At 40.2% G+C, this 18,595-nt stretch overlaps 1 protein-coding gene and 2 pseudogenes across 1 annotated transcript in view; 2 read left to right on the forward strand and 1 right to left on the reverse strand.

Moving 5' to 3' along the window:
- Nucleotides 1-225: 225 nt before the first annotated feature.
- On the reverse strand, nt 226-782 carry LOC101652359 (annotated as a pseudogene).
- A 5,373-nt stretch (nt 783-6,155) lies between these two features.
- Nucleotides 6,156-6,603, forward strand: LOC101652678 (annotated as a pseudogene).
- Nucleotides 6,604-13,470: 6,867 nt separating this feature from the next.
- The window catches only part of DOCK7 (dedicator of cytokinesis 7), a 204,552-nt gene continuing 199,427 nt past the window's right edge, over nt 13,471-18,595 (forward strand). Inside the window, exon 1 of the mRNA XM_030886060.2 lies at nt 13,471-13,547. Coding sequence (XP_030741920.2) covers nt 13,471-13,547 — 77 coding nt within the window. The remainder of the gene's footprint in view (nt 13,548-18,595) is intronic.

The raw sequence follows: 18,595 nt of genomic DNA on the forward strand, positions 1-18,595 counted from the left end.
TCTATATGTACAACTTACCACATTGATTATAGCCTTTGAGTTTGCCGCCATTCTTCCTCTTACCGTCTTAGTTATTTCACCTTCATTCACATAAACGTATGCCCCCCCAAGGTTCCCACCCATTTATTGAGTTGTTGTTACCAATTTGATCCCAGATAGATTGTTCTGAAAAGAGCATGATGCTCCAGGCAGATTTAAAAAAAACCAACTTATTTTAAGCTTAATTTAATCCTGAGCCATACGTTTTTACTTTTTCAGTTTCTTCTGGAAGATCTTTTTCTCCTGTGCATCCTCCTCTTCTGGTTTAGGAACAATGTGCTCCTTCTCAGTCAGGATCATTCCAGTGTGGCCGGGGAGCTCAGGGATGGGTTGATCTGACTATGAGCTCTGTGAGTCCGGTGGGGCATCTTGGGGGGTTTGTTCACCTGGATGTGCTCAATGACCAGAGAATCTACATCTAAACCCATAAGTTCAGCATTACTTTCTGTATTTTTAAGCATGTGAAGCAAAAATTTAGCACACTTTTTGGGCCATCAACCCTGGGTCCAAGCACACTGTTTGTTTGGCATGGGCATACCTACCAATGCCACCATTGTAACGTCGAAGGGCACACACTGCTTCTGCCGAGTAACCTCTTTCAGATATTTGGTGGCTTTCCGGATATGCACACCCTTCATGGCCTGGGCAGTTTCACGGGTGTTCTTAAAATGGGCACGAAGATTCGACCCTCTTGATTTGCTTGATTTTGTGGAGTTTTCTGGGTCAAGTGAGTAGTGGACCATTTTGGCAGGTTACCACAGGCTGCTATGGCAGAGCAGGGCAGACATTCTTTACTAGTGGCACTAAATTATTATTTGGTTTTAGGAAGACATCAGGGAGATTTTTGGTTTAAGGACAGATACTTTAAAGAACTGTATAGGCTCCTCATGGCTCAATAATTTTCTAACCCTTTGCATTTTGTGCTGTTATTTTTTGAGCTGTGATTTGGTGACTTACCTAAGCTCTGTATTCTTATTTTCCCGATTGGAACTATTTACCCCAGCTCATCATTGAACCTTAGAGGGTGTATTTTGTCTAGATCAAGTAATGCCTCTTCTTGTTCTCCCTGCTTTTTGAAGATGAGGTCTATACCTTGTTGTGCTTTATAATCATTCCCCAGCATATAATAGGTGTTCAGTAAACACTTATAGACTATTGACTATAGATTAATTATCTAGGATTTTTTGGGATTATTTTGCCCTGTCACTTGATATTCACCAGTAATGATTAAAATTTATATACATGTAAAACATTTTTTACTATGTATATGTTTCCATACCCAAGAAAGGCTAGTAGAAAGAACATAATAAAGAATGTAGGCTTGAGGTCATACTGCACAGATTTAAATTCTATCTATATTGCATAATAAAGGAGCCCTAGTAGTTCAGTGGGTTAAGTGTTGGGCTGCTAATCTACTGGTTGGTGGTTTGAACCCTTCAGCTCCTCTGTGGAAGCACATTGAGGCATTTGGCTTCTGTACAGATTTATAGTCTTCGAAACCCTGAGAAATAGTTGTGTTCTGCCCTGTAAGGCCCCTGTGAATCAGAATTGACTGCGTAGCAGTGGGTTTTTAATATCACGCAGTGCTGTGTAATTTGGCGTAGTTTATCTGAGCTCTCTGTGCTTTGCTTTCCTCAACTCTGGGTGCTGTTGAGTTAGAGAATGAAATGCCCAGTTCTGCTCCATCTTCGTGACTGTTGGTATTCCTGAAACTATGATAGCAGCCTCCGCAAAGTTAACGTGAGGATTAGATGAGTTAATACATCAAAAACACTCCTGACTCCACCTGGAACATCATACGCACCCATCAAATGTCAGTTACTCTGAGCATTGTGATTCCCGTCTTTCACATGAGGAAATGAGTAAAATTACTTGCTAAATTTGGGATTTTTAACTCTAGTAGACCTATAATTTTAGATCTTACACTCTTTTTGTTTGATTACTTTTTTCTTAATGCAAAATATTTTCTATGGTAGCCCCAGGTTTTCTAACAGTGTCACTATCAACATCCTAAAAGTTATATTTGGCTTCTTAATTTAGTATCTGTTGATTTGGCATCATGCTGCTGCCTAAGTAGCAGAAGTTAGAGAAAGGTGTCCTTCAGATCTTTATTTCTGAAGTAAATCTTGGATGAGTGGGATTTCCTGGGTATAGGTTATTTTTAACTGCAGTTGTCTTTAGCTTTATGTATGTATATTAACACTGGCTGGATAAGCTCAATTTTTTGTCAGTCTAATTGACTTTATTTAGTTTATTATCTCACTATATTTAATGTTTTCCACGAGGTATTAACTGCTTCAGTGCTGCCTGTTTTCTCGTTTGGAACACACATTCTATACTGACTTTCCGTTGTACTATCTCACTGATTCTTAATGCTTGACTGCTGGACCCATTTCTTGATCCTGAAGTGTAAAGTAGTTTTAGAGGGAGATTGCTGGGCCTGAGTTGATCTTTTGCTGATTAGTGACTTCTCATTTAGTATGAAGTTATACCAAGTAATTTATCCTATTTGCCATCTTTGTTTCCAACTCATCTTTTATAGAAAAGCTTGAGGTCGCTAGGAGTCCTGGTAGTCTAGTGGTTACACTTTGGGATGCAATCGGCAGGCTCGACAGTTTGAATGTACCAGCTGCTTCGAGGGAGAACGGTGGAGCTTACTACTCGCATAACTTAGAAACTCACAGGGCAGTTCGACCCTGCCATAAAGAGTCACTATGACTGGGCATCAACTCTATGGCAAGGAGTTTGGTTTGGGTTTTGAGGTCCCTAACTGGCGCCCTTCATTTTAGCCTCAGTCTTTGGGTGAGTCTGGTACTTTAGAGAAACAAATCCACAGAAACTCATGTAGAAGAGAGAGTTTCATATAAAGGTTAAGTGAGCATCAAGAAAACATCCTAACCCCGTGCTGCCCAAGCCCACAAGTCCAACATTAACCCATTAACCCATATGTCCAACACCAGTCCACAAAGTCCTCCTCCATCTCACAAAACAGACGCAATGATGCCAACTGCAGGAGGAAAGCTGAGTCAGTAAACGTGTAAGCATCTCAGTGCTGGCAGGGGTCTCCACACGGGTGCTCCAGCACCGAGGGCTGCACGGCTGCTCCACCACCCAGGGCTGCATCGGGGCAGGTTCATGTGGCTTCTCCTCAGGGATGTCTTGCAGGAAGTGAGCCTTGCCAGCTGAAGCAGGGAACTGGCTACGGCACTGCACCCAATACAACCATCACAAAACAAGAGACCCGAGAACTAGAAAGGCAAGGCTCACTGAGCCATTTATCTCTCTGCCCTTTAATTAACCCCACATGTGTTTATCGGCCAGGTTGGCACAATAAACCAACTACCTCATTCTTCTACTGCCCCAATATCTTGCGCTTTGAGCCTGAGATTACTGACTTCCCCCAAATTTACTTATCCCATTGTCCTTCACACCTCAAACCAAAACAGACCATTGTTGTTGGGTCAGTTTTGACAGTTGGTGACTCGCCTGGTACAGGGTAGAACTGCTCCATAGGGATTTCTCGGCTGTAATCTTTAGTAAGTCAACCTTTCTTATATTAAGAGAGCATGTACTGTTTATGCCTCACAATCTTGGGCTCCCAAATTTATCTTTTCTTTCCAACATTTTCAGTTCTTTTTAATGGGCTTTTCTTTTTAAAAAATTTAAGTTTAAACCCAAAGATATATGTATTATGCTTTTTAAAATCAGAAAATAAAGAACTGCCAAATCTTTAGCATTTCTGGCTTCTTGTTCTCTTCTAGACATATTTTTCACAGGCGTGTGGTGTTGTCACGACTGCTTGGGCTCAGACTTCATCAGTTCTTGCGCCTCATGGCAGTGCTTACCATAGCACCTTTCAATACTTGAGCTGCAGAACGCTTGAGGATTAGAAACGTGCAACCTGTTTTTCATTTTTTCTATAATCTCTGATTTCATGAGCTGTTTTAGAAAATAATGATGATTTGAACCATTGTCCTAATTGCCATGCTCTCTCTTTGCCCCAAGTTTTGTACTGCTTTTCAGAGCCCTTTGATAGCAGGTTGTCTTGACTGTAGTGCTTAACATGGAGTGGATACCAGACAATTTAAGAAGTGTTTGAATGAATGCCACCCTGCCACGTTAGAGCATCTTCCATGGCCTCGCTTCTAGATGACCGCAACAGAGTCACCTTCCTCTAATGCAGAGTGTGGCAAATTCAATCTCCATAAAATACAGCTTCATCAGGCCATTCTGAGGAAGCCTGTGGTTACTCTCTGGCTGGTCTGAACCCACCCAGCGAGCTGTGGAAGGAAGACTTGGGAAGCGCTTCTGTAAAGATTGCAGCGAACAAATCCCCGAGGAGCAATTCTGTTCTGTAAAACGGAGTTGTCATGAGTCTAGACAGACAGTTAATAACACTAGGAAAACGCAGCTTGCATCACAGTGTTCTTTTGTTCAAGTGGCTTTTAAAAAAATTGTAAAAATATATAAAGGGGCTTCAAAAAGTTCATGGAAAGATGGAATGAAAAATGGAAAATTTTCATTAAGTTTATAAAGCCCTTTTATATAACACCGTTTTCTATTTCAATGTTTTTATATGTATAATTCAGTTACATTAATTACTTTCATCGTGTTGTGTAACCATTATTTTTAGTGGCTTCTTCATGTGTTAAATTGAAACTTTTGCTTGCATTTCAAGGCTAGCCATAATGTGGCCTTTTCTTGGTAATTCATTCTTCAGTTTATATTTTTAGCCCTTCAGTCTGCTCTTTTCACTGAACACCCCACAAGTCTTATGCTCAGTCCTACTTTTTGAATAACTTTGTCTTTCCATATTTTTTTTCCTTTTCTTAAATCTTATCCATCCTTGAGACTATTTCTCCAATCCACTGTCTCTCAGGATTGCCATTTTTGGCTTTTCTTTATTCTTACTTGTTAATACACCTTTAAACAATTTTGTTGTACTTGTGTAAATGCTGATTTTGGGTTTTTTTGACATTTAATTTATTAGAATGGAAGCATACTGTCTACGGTTCATCTTATTTGTAGATTTTTCTGACTTGCTTCTTGTGCTCAGAATTACGTGAGGGGGCTTCAACGAGTTTGTAGAAAAAATTTTGTTATGTTTTAGTTCCATCTTTTCTATGGGAATTTTGAAGTCCCCTTGTTTTGTGAAAATTCATTCATGCTATTGTGAGTAGTTGAAGTGCAGTAATTTTCATTGCTATATGTATTTCACTGTCTGACTATCAGAATTCATCAATATTAGATGGACAGTTGGATTTGTTTCTACTTTTTGGCCATTAGGACACTATTCAGTAAACATTCCTGTAGATATGTCCTGGCACACATGTGCATGAGTTTGTCTAGAGTAAACTCAGATGTTGAAATCATGGGTCATAGTTAATTTGTTATTAGTTATAACATTTTTATCATCAAGTTTATTATGGATGCCAAACTGTTTTCTAAGATGGCTGTAGGAATTTACAGCCACATCATGTGTTCCTCTACATAGTGGCCATTATTTAGCATTGCCACCTTCTTAATATTTTGCCAATCTGACAGATGCTGAAAGCCATCTCCTTGTGAAAGTATGAATTTGCATTTGCTTGATTCTGAATGAAATTTCTGAATGAAATTGGAAAGGGGCCTGGCAGTGTAGTGGGTTATCAGCTGGGATGCTGACCGGAAGGTCGGCAGTTCAACTCCACTAGCTGTTCCTTGGAAAAAAGATGAGACTTTCTGCTCCTTTCAAGGTTTATAGTCTTGGGAACCTAAGGGGCAGCTCTACTCTGCCCTGTAGGGTTGCTGTAAGTTAGAATTGATTTGATGGCAGTGAGTTTGTTGAGTTTGAATCAGGTTGGTTCCATTTTTAAAAAATTAATCAGCCAGTTGAATTTCTTGTTTTGTGAGACTTAAGAGTTTTTTTTTAACTGATTTTATGGGTATTTATAGTCTATATTTGGTATATTGGTCATGTATTGAATATAGATGTTACAGATACCTATTTCCAATCTGTTATTTGTTTTTCTTCCTTAATGATATTTTACTGAGTTTTTGGTGAAAATTTACAGAGCAAGTTAGGTTCTCATTTGACAATTTCCACACAAATTGTTCAGTAGTTATATGTGCCTCTCTGTCTTCTCTGCACGAGGAGCAGCTCTCCTGCTACTGTCCCTCCTCCCCTAAAAATGTACTCCTGTTCCAAATTCGTCTCCACCGCTTCCGTGGTCAGGAGCGCCTCCCAGCTGCTGAGCCGACCACTCTCTGGGTTGGTGCAGAAACGGCCCGAGACAGCCCCACGTTCCCTGACCTCACTCATCCCTAGTCGCAGCTTCCAAACCAGCACCGTCTCAAGGGGCATTGACACAGCCGCCAAGTTCACTGGGGCCGGGGCTGCCACAGTTGGAGTGGCAGGCTCTGGAGCTGGCATTGGGACTGTTTGGGAGTCTCATCATTGCTGATGCCAGGAACCCTTCTCTGAAGCAGCAGCTCTTCCCCCAAGCCCTCCTGGGCTTTGCCCTCTCAGAGGCCGTGGGGCTTTTCTGCCTGATGGTGGCCTGCCTCCTCCTGTTCGCCATGTGAAGGAACCTTCTTCACCTCCCGTAGTCCTCTGTCCCACGTCTCCTCTGCCCTATATGTTGCTTTCCCTGCACCTCCCCAGGCAGCCCGGGGAAAGAAATTGGCTCAGGGTTTGACAGAGGGAAGACAAATATATACTGTATTAATAAAAAAATAAAAAGTTACATGTAAAAGTGTGTCAACCTTCTTTTAATTGTGTTCATTTATTTCTTTCCAGTATTTTAGTTCCCCTGCCTCCTTCTCTCCTCATCTTTGCTTTTGAGTAGTTGTTAACCCTTTGGTTTCATACTGATGGTTTTTAAGCTGTTTCACTAAAAGCTGATCTCAGGGGATAGGTTCAGTTTTAGGTTTAAAAAGTGTATCAGATGATACTCTCAGGGGGTCCTCTGTCTCTCTGTCTCTCTCTCTATATATATATATTCTTATTAAGACAACACCTATATATATGTGTGTGTGTATATATATATATATATAGAGAGAGAGAGTTGTTGCTTTAATAAGAATTTGAGTTCTCCATATATTTCTCCCATTCTATCCCAACTATTTTGGCCTTGGTCACAACACTCGGTGGTAGTGGCTGGGTACTATCTATTTCTTCCGGTCTCAGGGTAGATGAGGACATGGATCTTGTAGATTTGTTTCTTCTTAGAGTTGCTGGTTACCGTTTTACTCTTCTGCTCCTGTTCAGTTGAGACCCATAGTTGTGGCTTCCATGACTGCCTCCAAGGTTTTAATACTCCAACAGTACTCATTTCACTAGAATATGGGATCAAGACTTTTGTGAACTATGTTATGACTGATTTGTCCTGAGTGTGGTTTGTTTTTCAACCTTATTAACTCGTCTTATTAAACTGTATGTTCTCAGTTTTAATATAGTTTAAAATATCAAAATTTTTTATTGGTTTGTACTTTTGGGTCTTAAGAAATACTTTTCTACCCTTAGGTCATTAATCTGTGGATCTAAATTATCATGTGACTTAGTAATTGCCTTTTTAATATTTAGATTTATATTCTGTCTGAACTTGATATTCCCCCCCCCCCTTCTCTTGAGTACTTACCAGTGATTAGAAATATTACCCTTTTCCCAGTGGCCTATCCAGCCATCACTGTCGTAGACCATGTGTTCTTTTTGGTGGGTCTTTTTGCTGAGCTCTGTTCTGTCCATTTGTTTGGTTATATATTTCTACTAATTACAAATGATTTTAAGTATCATAAGCCTTGGGATTTGGTAGAGCAATTCTGCGCACCTTTATAAAAAAAGTGGCTTATCTGCCCTTACTCCTTTAAATACCCATACAAATTTCAGAATCTTATGAAAAAAGGAAGACAAAAACTCTGAGGGTTTGATCTGGATTGCACTGAAACTGTACAACACTTTGAGGAAGAAATGACATCTGTATAATTTTGAGTTTCTAATCTGTGGTCATGATATGTCTCTCCATTTTTTATTTTCTTTATTTTGTACAATAAAATTTTATAATTTGCTTTTTATAAGGTTTATAATTTACGTATATTTTGTTAGGTTTATTACTAGGAATATTATTTTGTTTCCAGCTGTACTTTTTAATTGTCAAAATGTATCTGAATTCTTTTGACTACAAAAGAAATACATAGAAAGAGTACATAGAAAATATTCTATGTAGATTACCATTTCATCAAGAAATTGTGAATTTTTGTTTCTTCCTTTCCCACTGCTTCATTTCTGTGCAAATTCTTAGCAATTTTCTTCAACATTGTATTAATATTACCCAGCGTTTTGTTTATCATCTCAAAGAGAAAGTTTTATAGGTTTCACTATAAAGTGTGATGGTTGCGGGAGGTTTTTTATTGTCATTTTAGCCCAAGTTCTTTGGTAAACAGCCCGAGACAAAGATTTAGAATTGATACTTTATTTGGGAAGCACAATCTCCGGACACAAAAGGAAGTGAGGCAGAAGAGAATGGGACAATACATAAGGCGATGCCCTATTTGCTGGCCACTGCTTCACAGCGAGCTAGAGAGAGGTGGTTCGGCAGGTGTGTACGCACGGCCTGCAGGAATTCTCTGGACAGAATAGTAATTCTGATCAGTAGCGGGGAATTGGAAGAAGAGGGAATTTATCTGCCTGCTTTTCTCCTGCCTCCCATCTCCATTAGTCAAACTAAGCTCCTCACGGAGAAAAGATCCCCCATTGACTTCCTGGTTGCATTTGGGCCCTTTTGTCACTCAATCTGGGTGTGGCACAGTATTTTCAAGTGGCAGAAACTGAGGTCAGATTAAATGTACACACACAAAAAAGAGTGTTGACTCATAGAACTGAAAAAAGTATTTTGGCCCAGGGATACAGATGATTATAGCAGAACTCTATCAATAAAGTCTTGCCTACTTGAATACCCATGCATTGGAAGTATTTGGGCTCCAGTTCTGTCTCCTTAGTTCTGAAAGAAAAGATCCGAGGATTCAATGATTGATTGGTCTGACTTAGTTCACATGTCTTTTGTTGAACCAGTTACTGTGTTCTGGGGCACATACGGTCTCTGGTCAGTGCTAGGTTCTCTGTGGCTTAGGGGAGAGATATGCTGGTGTCTGCCCCACTTAAGTCTCAGAATGAGTTATTTACCAAAAAGAAGGGTTTTCTAATCAAAAGAAAGCTGGTTATGCCAAAACAACCTGTGTTCTTTAAAAGTAGTAATTTTAAGTTGTTCTACATCAATGTAATTATAAAATATATGGCTGTATTGTTAGCTAATCTCCCTGCAATTTAAGTGCATCTTGTGAGACACCAGCTGTGGCTCTCCTGCTCTCAGATTTGGTTATGTTTAGCTCAGCCCTTAATGTCAACTCACAGCCTTCAGTATTTTCTCTTTTCTTGGCTCCCTCTGTCCTTTCCCTCTACTTCTTTCTGCAGCTGTACTTGCGCATCACCACCGGCGGTTTCAGGTTAGTTTTGTAGCCCACTAAGCTGAGCTCCTTCACTCATTTCAGCCATTTGATGATTTTCATAAAATGTGCTGAAGATGCAGGGATTGGAGTAAGTGGTCTTAGAGTGCCAAACTTTCTCATTGACTCTACTCCAGCTCCCCTTTCTTGTCATCTTCACTCTTTCTTTAGACAAACAAACCATTTTCTTCCCACCACGGGTTAAGTGTTGGGCTGCTAATCAAAAGGTTCTCACCTACCAGCTGCTCTGTGGGAGAAAGATGAGGTAGGTGGTCTGCTTCTGTAAAGATTTATAGCTTCATAAGCCCGAACGAGCCCTACCGGGTCCATAAGAGTCAGGATCAATTGGATGGCAGTGGGCTTTGTTGTGTTGTTGTTCTTTTGGCTTTATAGATTATTTCCAGACATACTCAGACCCGTTTTTTTAAAAATAGCTTTATTGAAGTCCAATTTACATACAATACAATTTACTTGTTTCAAATGTATGATTCAATGATAGTAAGTTTCTAGAATTATGAAACTATCACCATTTATCCAGCTTTAGAGCATTTCTATTTTCTCAAAAAGATCCCTTGTGCCATGCTGTAGTCACTGCCTGCTTCTACCGCAAGCCCCAGGCAACCATTAACCTACTTTGTCTGTGTCTCTCTGACCAGACCAGTTGTCATTGAGTCAGTTCCTATGTGTGTCAGAGGAAAACCGGCCTCCAAAGGGTTTTCAATTGCTAATATTCAGAGTAGGTCTACCCGTTTTTTCTTCTGGACAGGTTCAAATGCGAGCTGTTCAGTTAGTTGAGTGTGGAAACTGTTTACACGCCCCAAGCATTCTGTCTCTGTGTATAGATTTGTGTTTTCTGGAATTGAATGGTCTTTGTGTTTCAACTTTTTTAGCTTAATGTGTTTGAGATTCATCCTTGGTGTAGCTTACATCAGTACATTTGTTCCTTTGTATTGCTGAGTAATATTCCATTGTGTGGATATATGCTACATTTTGTTTATCCATTTGCCAGTTAATGGACTTTTGGGTTATTTCCAGTTCTGGGCTATTAGGAATGATGTTGCTATCAGCATTTGCATAGAAATCTTTGGATAGATGTGTTCATTCCCTAGGGTAGATTTTTTAATAATGGAATGGGTTGATTAATTCTATTTCACGGATCTATACATTTACCTATACAATAGAACCTTACTATTATATTGTAGCTTTGTTGGTAAATTTGGAAATCTGCAAGTGTAAGGGGCTGCAGTTTTGTACTTCCTTTTAAAATTGTTTTGGTAAGTAGAATTGAGTGCCTAAGAAGAAATTATTACATGATTGATCAACTCATATCCTAAAAGACAAGGTAATCAAATAGAGAAAAAGTCTTTTCAGCAAAGAATTAAACATAAATTTACCATAAAATCTCTGTGTTCTCAAAACACTTAATATAGGCAAAAAGAAGAAGAAAAAAGTACCTCAGAGATTGGAGTTTTATTTAGCAATCCACAAAAATCAGAAACGGGTCAAATTAGTGGTGGTAGGTGTTATGTTTCTATTAATATGAGTTGGGATTGACTCAGTGGCAGTTGTGTAGGCAAAGTAGACATTTTTATTCTTTAATACAGACTTCATGGACCATCGTTTTGACAGTAGAGATATTAATATGAACTATAGCTAGAATTCTTTTCCTTTGGACATTTACTTCCATAGAACAGGGCTTAGGAACTTTATGGATATAAATCAGTGGTTCTCAACCTGTGGGTTGCGACTCCTTTGCGGGGGGGGGTCAAGCGACCCTTTCACAGGGGTCGCCCGCTTCATAACAGTAGCAAAATTACAGTTATGAAGTAGCAACAAAAATAATTTTATGGTTGGGAGGGGGGGTTACCACAGCATGAGGAACTGTAGTAAAGGATCATGGCATTAGGTTGAGAACCAGATCTAAATGAAAACCCTGCCTTTACCATTCATGAGCATGAGCAAGTTATTTTATTTCTAAATTTCTAGATAAAAAATGTTTGTATGTATATTTCTGATTATAAAGCAATAAATATTGCTACAGAAAATTTGGAATATATATGGCCAAATGAGCCAATAAACTAATCTGTAATTCTAGATCATAGGTTTATTTGGCCTACTGCTCCCTTTTCAGGGGAAAAAAAAATTACACAGGAGCCCCTAGCAATGAAAACTTTTGTGATATAGACCATAATCCAGGATAAAGTGTAGGTATCTGAATTTTCAGCCCCCTCTGGATTGTTAAAATGTTCCCCAACTCCCACCCCCAACCAGAGTGTGGTATCACCCACTTTGGGAAGCACCATTCTAGACTCTAGAGCTCTGTCTTTATGGAGCTGATATTTTAATGGGGATCTTTGCAAACACTAGAAATAACATAAATGCCCACCAAAATGAACTTGTTAAAATGTGCAGTTTTACTCATAACATGGACTCAGCGGTAGAGAAGAGCTGGAGTTCAGAGGAGAGGCACTCTATGTTCAGATCTGTACTTCATTCCTTACCAGGTTTATGATATTAATCTCTTAAAACTTCAATTCCCCAATCTAGTCCATGTGTCGTGAGCTTTTCTGGATCTTTAATGAAATATCACACATGTGAAGCAGTTTTCACAGCATCTTGCACAGTTTACGTGTTTGATAAATGGTGATAATGGTGTGGTTAAGTTTATGTGCTTAACTTGCAAGAAATGGTCAGTGTCAGAATTTGGAAAGATTTGAAGGTGGAGGCACTGGATTTAGGCAGATGTTATTTGATTCTCCACCCTATTGTAAAGTCGGAGGAGGTCAGACCACCATATTGGGAACTCTTATTTCCTTGGCTTCTTATAGTTACTCTGTTTACATCATTGTAGAGCTTACAAGAAGTACCAGTCCTTCACAGATATATGCTAAAGGCATACCAGATCCAATTTTAAGATAGATAAAGGACCCCTGTTGGCCCTGTCCTTAGATATTGCCTTCATAAGTACAAGGTCAGCAGTTCAGACCCATCAAGATACTTTGTGGGAGAAAGATGTGGGTGCTCTTGTAAAGATTTACAATCTCAGAAATCTTATGCAGGCAGGGGCCCTATGAGTCAGAATAAGTTAAATGGCAGTGGATTTGGTTGGGATGGTTTTGAGATGGTAGACAAGGTATTGATTTTAAAAAAAAATTTCATATTGAGTTAGGAGAGCATGTATTAGCATCCTACCTCACCAGCTAACAAATGAGATAATTATGATGTCAAATAGACTATTAAACAAAAGGCTATATACATTTAGATTCTTCTGTGGATTCAGATTTTCCCCTGGTAGACAACAAACATGTACCTGACTATTTGACAAAAATAGATTTAAAAGATCTACTTTTCTCTTCGTATTCTAATCTAATAGAAACAAAATACATATTCGTTTATTCTAGAGGGTATTTAGAAAGTCTTTGTGCTAGTCCTTTCTAAACTATTCCCTACCGCTCACCTTTTCTCTTCATTCTTATACTTATTTCTTCAGTTCTCTTGATCTTTCCTTATTATCTTTGACATTGAGAATGTAAAAATTAATAAGAAATAGTTTCTGTTTCAAGAAGTTCACAATTATTTTATTGTAACATTCTAATACTCAAGAGTGAATGTTAGGTAGTGAATTGTAACAAACTGAATAACATTGAGCAATGGGAATTCTAGAACACTTCACTGTACTCATGCACAACCTCTGCATGGACCAAGTGGCAGTTACTCAAACAGAACAAGAGAATATACATGGTTCAAGATCAGGAGAGGTGTGCACCAGGGTTGTACCCTGTCATCATACTTACTCACTTTTGTGTGCTGAGCAAATCATCTGTGAAGCTGGACTATGTGTGGAGGGATTTGACATCAGGATCAGAAGAAGGCTTATTAACAACCTGCGATATGCAGATGACACAATCTTTCATGCTGAAAGTGAGGAAGGAGGAGGACTTGCAGCACTTGATGAAAATCGAAGACTGCAGCCTTCAGTATGGATTACAACTTAATGCAGAGAAGCCAAAATTTCCAAAACTGGATCAGTAGGTACATCATGGTAAACGGAGAAAAGATAGAAATTGTTGAGGATTTTGCCTTACTGGGATCCAAAATCAATGCTCGTAAAAGAGGCAGTGAAGAAACCAAACAAGGTGTTGCACTGGGCAACTCTGCTGTACAAGATCTCTTTAAAATGTTGAAGATCAAGGATGTCACTTTGAGGACTAAAGTATGCCTGATCCAGACCATATTTTTAGTCACCTCACAGGCATGTGAAAATTGGACAACGAATAAGGAAGGCCACAGAAGAATTGATGCATTTGAATTATGGCGTTGCGAAGGATGTTGAGAGTACTGTGTACTGCTAGTAGAACAGACATATCTGCCTTGGATGAGTTGCAGTCAATATTCCTTAGAAGCAAGGGTGGTGAGACTGTCTCAGATGCTTTGGACATGTCATCCGGAGAGACCAGACCCTGGAGAAGGACATTATGCTTGGTAAAGTGAAGAGGCAGCGATACAGAGGAAGACCCTCAGCAAGATGGATGGACACAGTGGCTGCAGTAATGGGGTCAAACGTAAAAACTGTGAGGATGGTACAGGACCAAGCAGTGCTTTTTCTGTGGTACATAGGGTTGCTGTGAGTTGGAGCTGATTCTTCAGCACCTCACAACAAGCAGTCTTTATTTGATGGCTATTTTTTCTGTTCATATTTTTCACATTAAGTGTGTAAGTATTTATTGAGCACTCAGTATGTGGTCCAGGGGAGATTTCTCCCCTTCTATATGGCACATGGGGTTGATCTTGGTCTATGGCCTCATTTGCTTGTTGGAAGATACGTGTGTGTTGCTATGGTGCTGACAGGCTTCAGTGGGGCTTCCACTGAAACAGTCTTGTAAGAAAGGTCTAGTGGTCTACTTCTGAAAATTAGTCAGTGAAAACCCTGCTGTTTCCTGTCTTACATGGTGTCACATGGCCTACTCGTGCTTGGGGTCACCACGAGTCTGGCAAAACAAAAGCCAAATTTATGGTGAAGTTTGGAAAATGATAAAGTCACTGATGCCTTACGAAAAGATTGCGGGGACAATGACCCAAAGAAGTCAGCCGTTTACAAATGAGATGAGACAATTAAGATTAAGAAGGGATAAGATGGTGTTGAAGGTAAAACAATCTTGTTTATTTTCTAATTCAAATGGACTGATAATTAACAGCAGATATATTAGCTAACCATCCCTCACTGCTACCGAGTTGAGAGTTGGTGCCAGCTCAGAGTGACCCTGTAAGACAAGGTAGCACTGACCCTGGAAAACCCCCATGGATTTCTGAGACTAACTCATTAGGAGTAGAAAGCCCTGTCTTTCTCTCCCTGGCAACACCGTAGACAGACATCGTCCCTCAGTTGATGTGGCCAACAGATTCTGAGTGACAACTTAAAAGCTGAACAGACTCTCCTGGATAGGTGCCCAGACCGTTCACATCCAGATTAACTACAGATCAGAGTAGAGCTTTTATTAGCAGATCTCGAGGCATTTCTTTGCAGAATTCTAACGAGCTAAAAACAAGATCTTTGAAGGCAAAGCGTAATCAAAGCAATGCTTACCAAGAGGAAGAAGGTCCATTCAAAGCACAAGCAGACCAGTTAAGAACAGGTCATGGCAACAGTGATTTTTTTTATGCCTTGTGGAAGACATTTTGCATTTTGACTTTTTGGAGAGCCAATAAATGATGACATCTCTTTATTAGGAGAGTGCTTTTAAGAAAGTTAGCCAAAGCTTTAGCAAAAAAATGCCTGGGAAAGGTTCACCAGAGAGCCCTTCACTACCATGACAATGATCCTGTTCATTACTCTCATCAAACAAGTGCAATCTTTTTGTTTTTTAAAGAAGTACAATTTTACGAGGATGTCCATGGAACATGATTAGGCTTTTACCTTAGAGTCCTGATTTGGCTCCTTCTGATTTCCTAATTAAAAAAGATTTTTAAAGGGCCCTTATTATTCTTCAGTTAATAATGTAAAAATAGGACTTCATTGACTTGGTTCAATTCCCAAGACCTCAGTACTTTAGGAACCGGCCAAATGGCTATCATTACTTTCAAAAGTGTCTTGAACATGATTGAGCTGGTGTTGAGAAATAAAGTTGAAATGGTTTAAAGTTTCATGCCACTTTTCCACTAACTTTTTGAAGTCTCATGAATTTTATACTTCATATGCTTCTATCAAAAATAATGTATACAAACACTGGGCTTTCCTATGCCAGGCATTTCTTATTTAGAGGTAGAACGTGGTTACCAGTCTTCCTGAATAGCTGTCTGGAAGGTCCATTCCCTTCAGTGCATGTATTTCAAATGTTACAATTGTGAAGATAACTAGTGTTTTGTCTGGTGTACACAGATTGCTGTGAGTTGGACCTGACTCGACTGCACCAAACAACAACATATTGATCTTTATGGCGGTTTGAAAGCACAGAAGAATATCTAGCTGGAGAGAAATAGAATAGAAATGATTGGGATAGGCTTTATAGAGGATGTGATGAATCTCTTGGTGACCATTTGCCTCATTGCTACTCCATGCTATTTCTCAGGAAAGGAAATCCTCCCAGTGGGCAGAACTTTGAACAGTATACCTGGCCGTTCAGTTTGCCTGGAAGGCAAAATGACCAAATGTGAGATTGTACACTGACTTATGGGTGTGGCTAATGGCTTGGCTGGATGGTCAGGGAATTGGAAGGAACATGATTAGAAAATTGGTGACAAGAAGGTGTGGGGAAGAGGTATGTAGATAGACCACTCAGAATGGGCCAAGAAAGTAAAGATAATCGTGTCTCATGTGAATGCTCACCAAAGGTTTACCTCTGACGAGGAGGACTGTAACAATGAAGTGGATAAGATGACACACACTGTGGAGCCTTGTCCTCCTCTTTCCTCTGCCTCTCCTGTCATCACCCAATGGGCACATGAATGGGACATGGTGGCAGGGATGGAGGTTATGCATGGGCACAGCAACATGGACTTCCACTCCCCAAGGCTGACTTGACCACTGCCACTGCTGAGTGCCCATCTGCCAGCAGCATAAGTCCAAGATATGGGACCATTCCTTGGGGAGATCAACCAGCAACTTGGTGGCAGGTTGATTACGTAGGACCACTTCTGTCATGGAGGGGGCAGTGTTTTGTTCTTACTAGAATTGACACCTGCTCTGGATATGGATTTGCCTTCCCTGTACACAATACTTCTGCCAAAATTACCATTTGTGAACTTACAGAATGCCTTATCCACCTGCATGGCATCCCACATCGCATTGCTTCAGCTCAAGGAACTCACTTCACAGCAAATGAAGTGCGGCAATGGGCCCATGCCCATGGAATCCACTGGTTATATCATGTTCCTCTTCATCCTGAAACAGCTGTTTTGATAGAACGATGGAATAATCTCCTAAAGACACAGCTAGGTGGCAACAAATTGTGGGGCTGAGGCAATGTTCTCCAGGAGGCTGTATATGCTCTAAACCAGCGGCGAATATATGATGCTGTGTTTCCAGTAGCTAGAATTCATGGGTCCAGGAACCTAGGGGAGGAAGCTGGTGTGGCACCACTCATTATTACTCCTAGTGATCCATTTGCATTCTTTTTGCTTCTTGTCCCAGCAACCCTATGCTGTTCAAGCCTGGAGGCCCTAGTCCCGAAGGTAGGAACTCTCCCACCTGGAACACAGTACTGATTCTACTGAACTGGCAGCTGAGAATGCTCCCTGGCCACTTCAGGCTCTTCATGCTTTTGGATCAATAGATTAGGAAGAGTGTCACTGTACTGAGTGATGTGATTGATCCTGATTACCAAGGAGAAATTGGACTGGTGTTACATAATGGAGGTAAAGAAGAATATGTCTGGAATCTAGGACATGCCCTAGGCCTTCTCTTAGTACTACCATGCCCTGTGAGTAAAGTAAATGGTAAACTATAGCAACCCAATCCTGAGAGGATGTTGAATGACCCAGACCCCTCAGGAATGAAGGTCTGGGTCACCCCACTGGCAAAGGACCACAACCAGCTGAGGTGCTGACTGAGGGCAAAGGTAAAACCGAATAGAAAGTAGAATAAAGTAGTTCTGCCAATCAGTTATAACCATGTGATGAGTTGCAAAAGTGAGGTTTGTGATTGTCAGTATTCTTTATATGTGCTTATTGGATATTTTTCCTTTGTTCATGTATCATGTACCAGATACAATTAGATTCAGTGTGTTTTCATTTATATATATAATAGATGTATGATGTTAAGTGTAAGTGTGATTTCATTAATGTCTGGAAATTATATAATGTCTGGAAAAATATATATTCTAAAGAATGTATACAGGTGCCAAGTTGGCAAGGGGTAGACTGTGATAGGTTTATTGTGCCAATCTGGCCAATAGGAACATGTGGGCTTAATCAGGTCACAGTTTGATTTGAGGGCAAAGAGATAAATGGCTCTGCAAGGCCTGACCCCTCTCTCTCTCGCTCTCTGGTGATCAGAGTGTGCTAGAGCATGCTGCTGCTTTAGCTAGTTCTCTGCCTCAACCTGTGAGCTATACTACTTGTGGGTTAGGCCAGCATGTGGATCGTGTCCATAGAGCTTGAGACTCCTTTGAGACCTTGGTGTGTACATTGCTTGAGCTTGAGACTGGTGGATCCTGTCCCCTTGCATTGCTTGCGATCGATATCTCATCTGTTTGATATCTCATCCGGGCCTGCTTCTCTAAGCTCCTGAGCTACTGATGGTTGGTGATTCACCCTGCCACTTGCTGCCTCTGGGCAGACTCTGCTTGCCTTGCCCAAGGGAGGACTCAGCTGTCTGCTTTGTTGACCTTGGACCTGGCAGCCCTAGTGAGTTGAAGGACATCCGGTATATTAACTATTCCATGGGAGTTGAACTGAGCCCTGTGTACTGCTCTGTGGACTAATTAGCTGTTATATTCCTTCTCATTGTATGAATCTATCTATGTATCTGTCTATGTATGTATGTATGTATGTATGTATGTATGTATCTATCTATCTATCTATCTATCTATCTATCTATCTATCTATCTATCTATCTATCTATCTACCTACCTACCTACCT

Source organism: Echinops telfairi, unplaced genomic scaffold, assembly GCF_000313985.2.
Source record: "Echinops telfairi isolate 266 unplaced genomic scaffold, ASM31398v2 ScPeMD7_443;HRSCAF=831, whole genome shotgun sequence".
Taxonomy (NCBI): domain Eukaryota; kingdom Metazoa; phylum Chordata; class Mammalia; order Afrosoricida; family Tenrecidae; genus Echinops; species Echinops telfairi.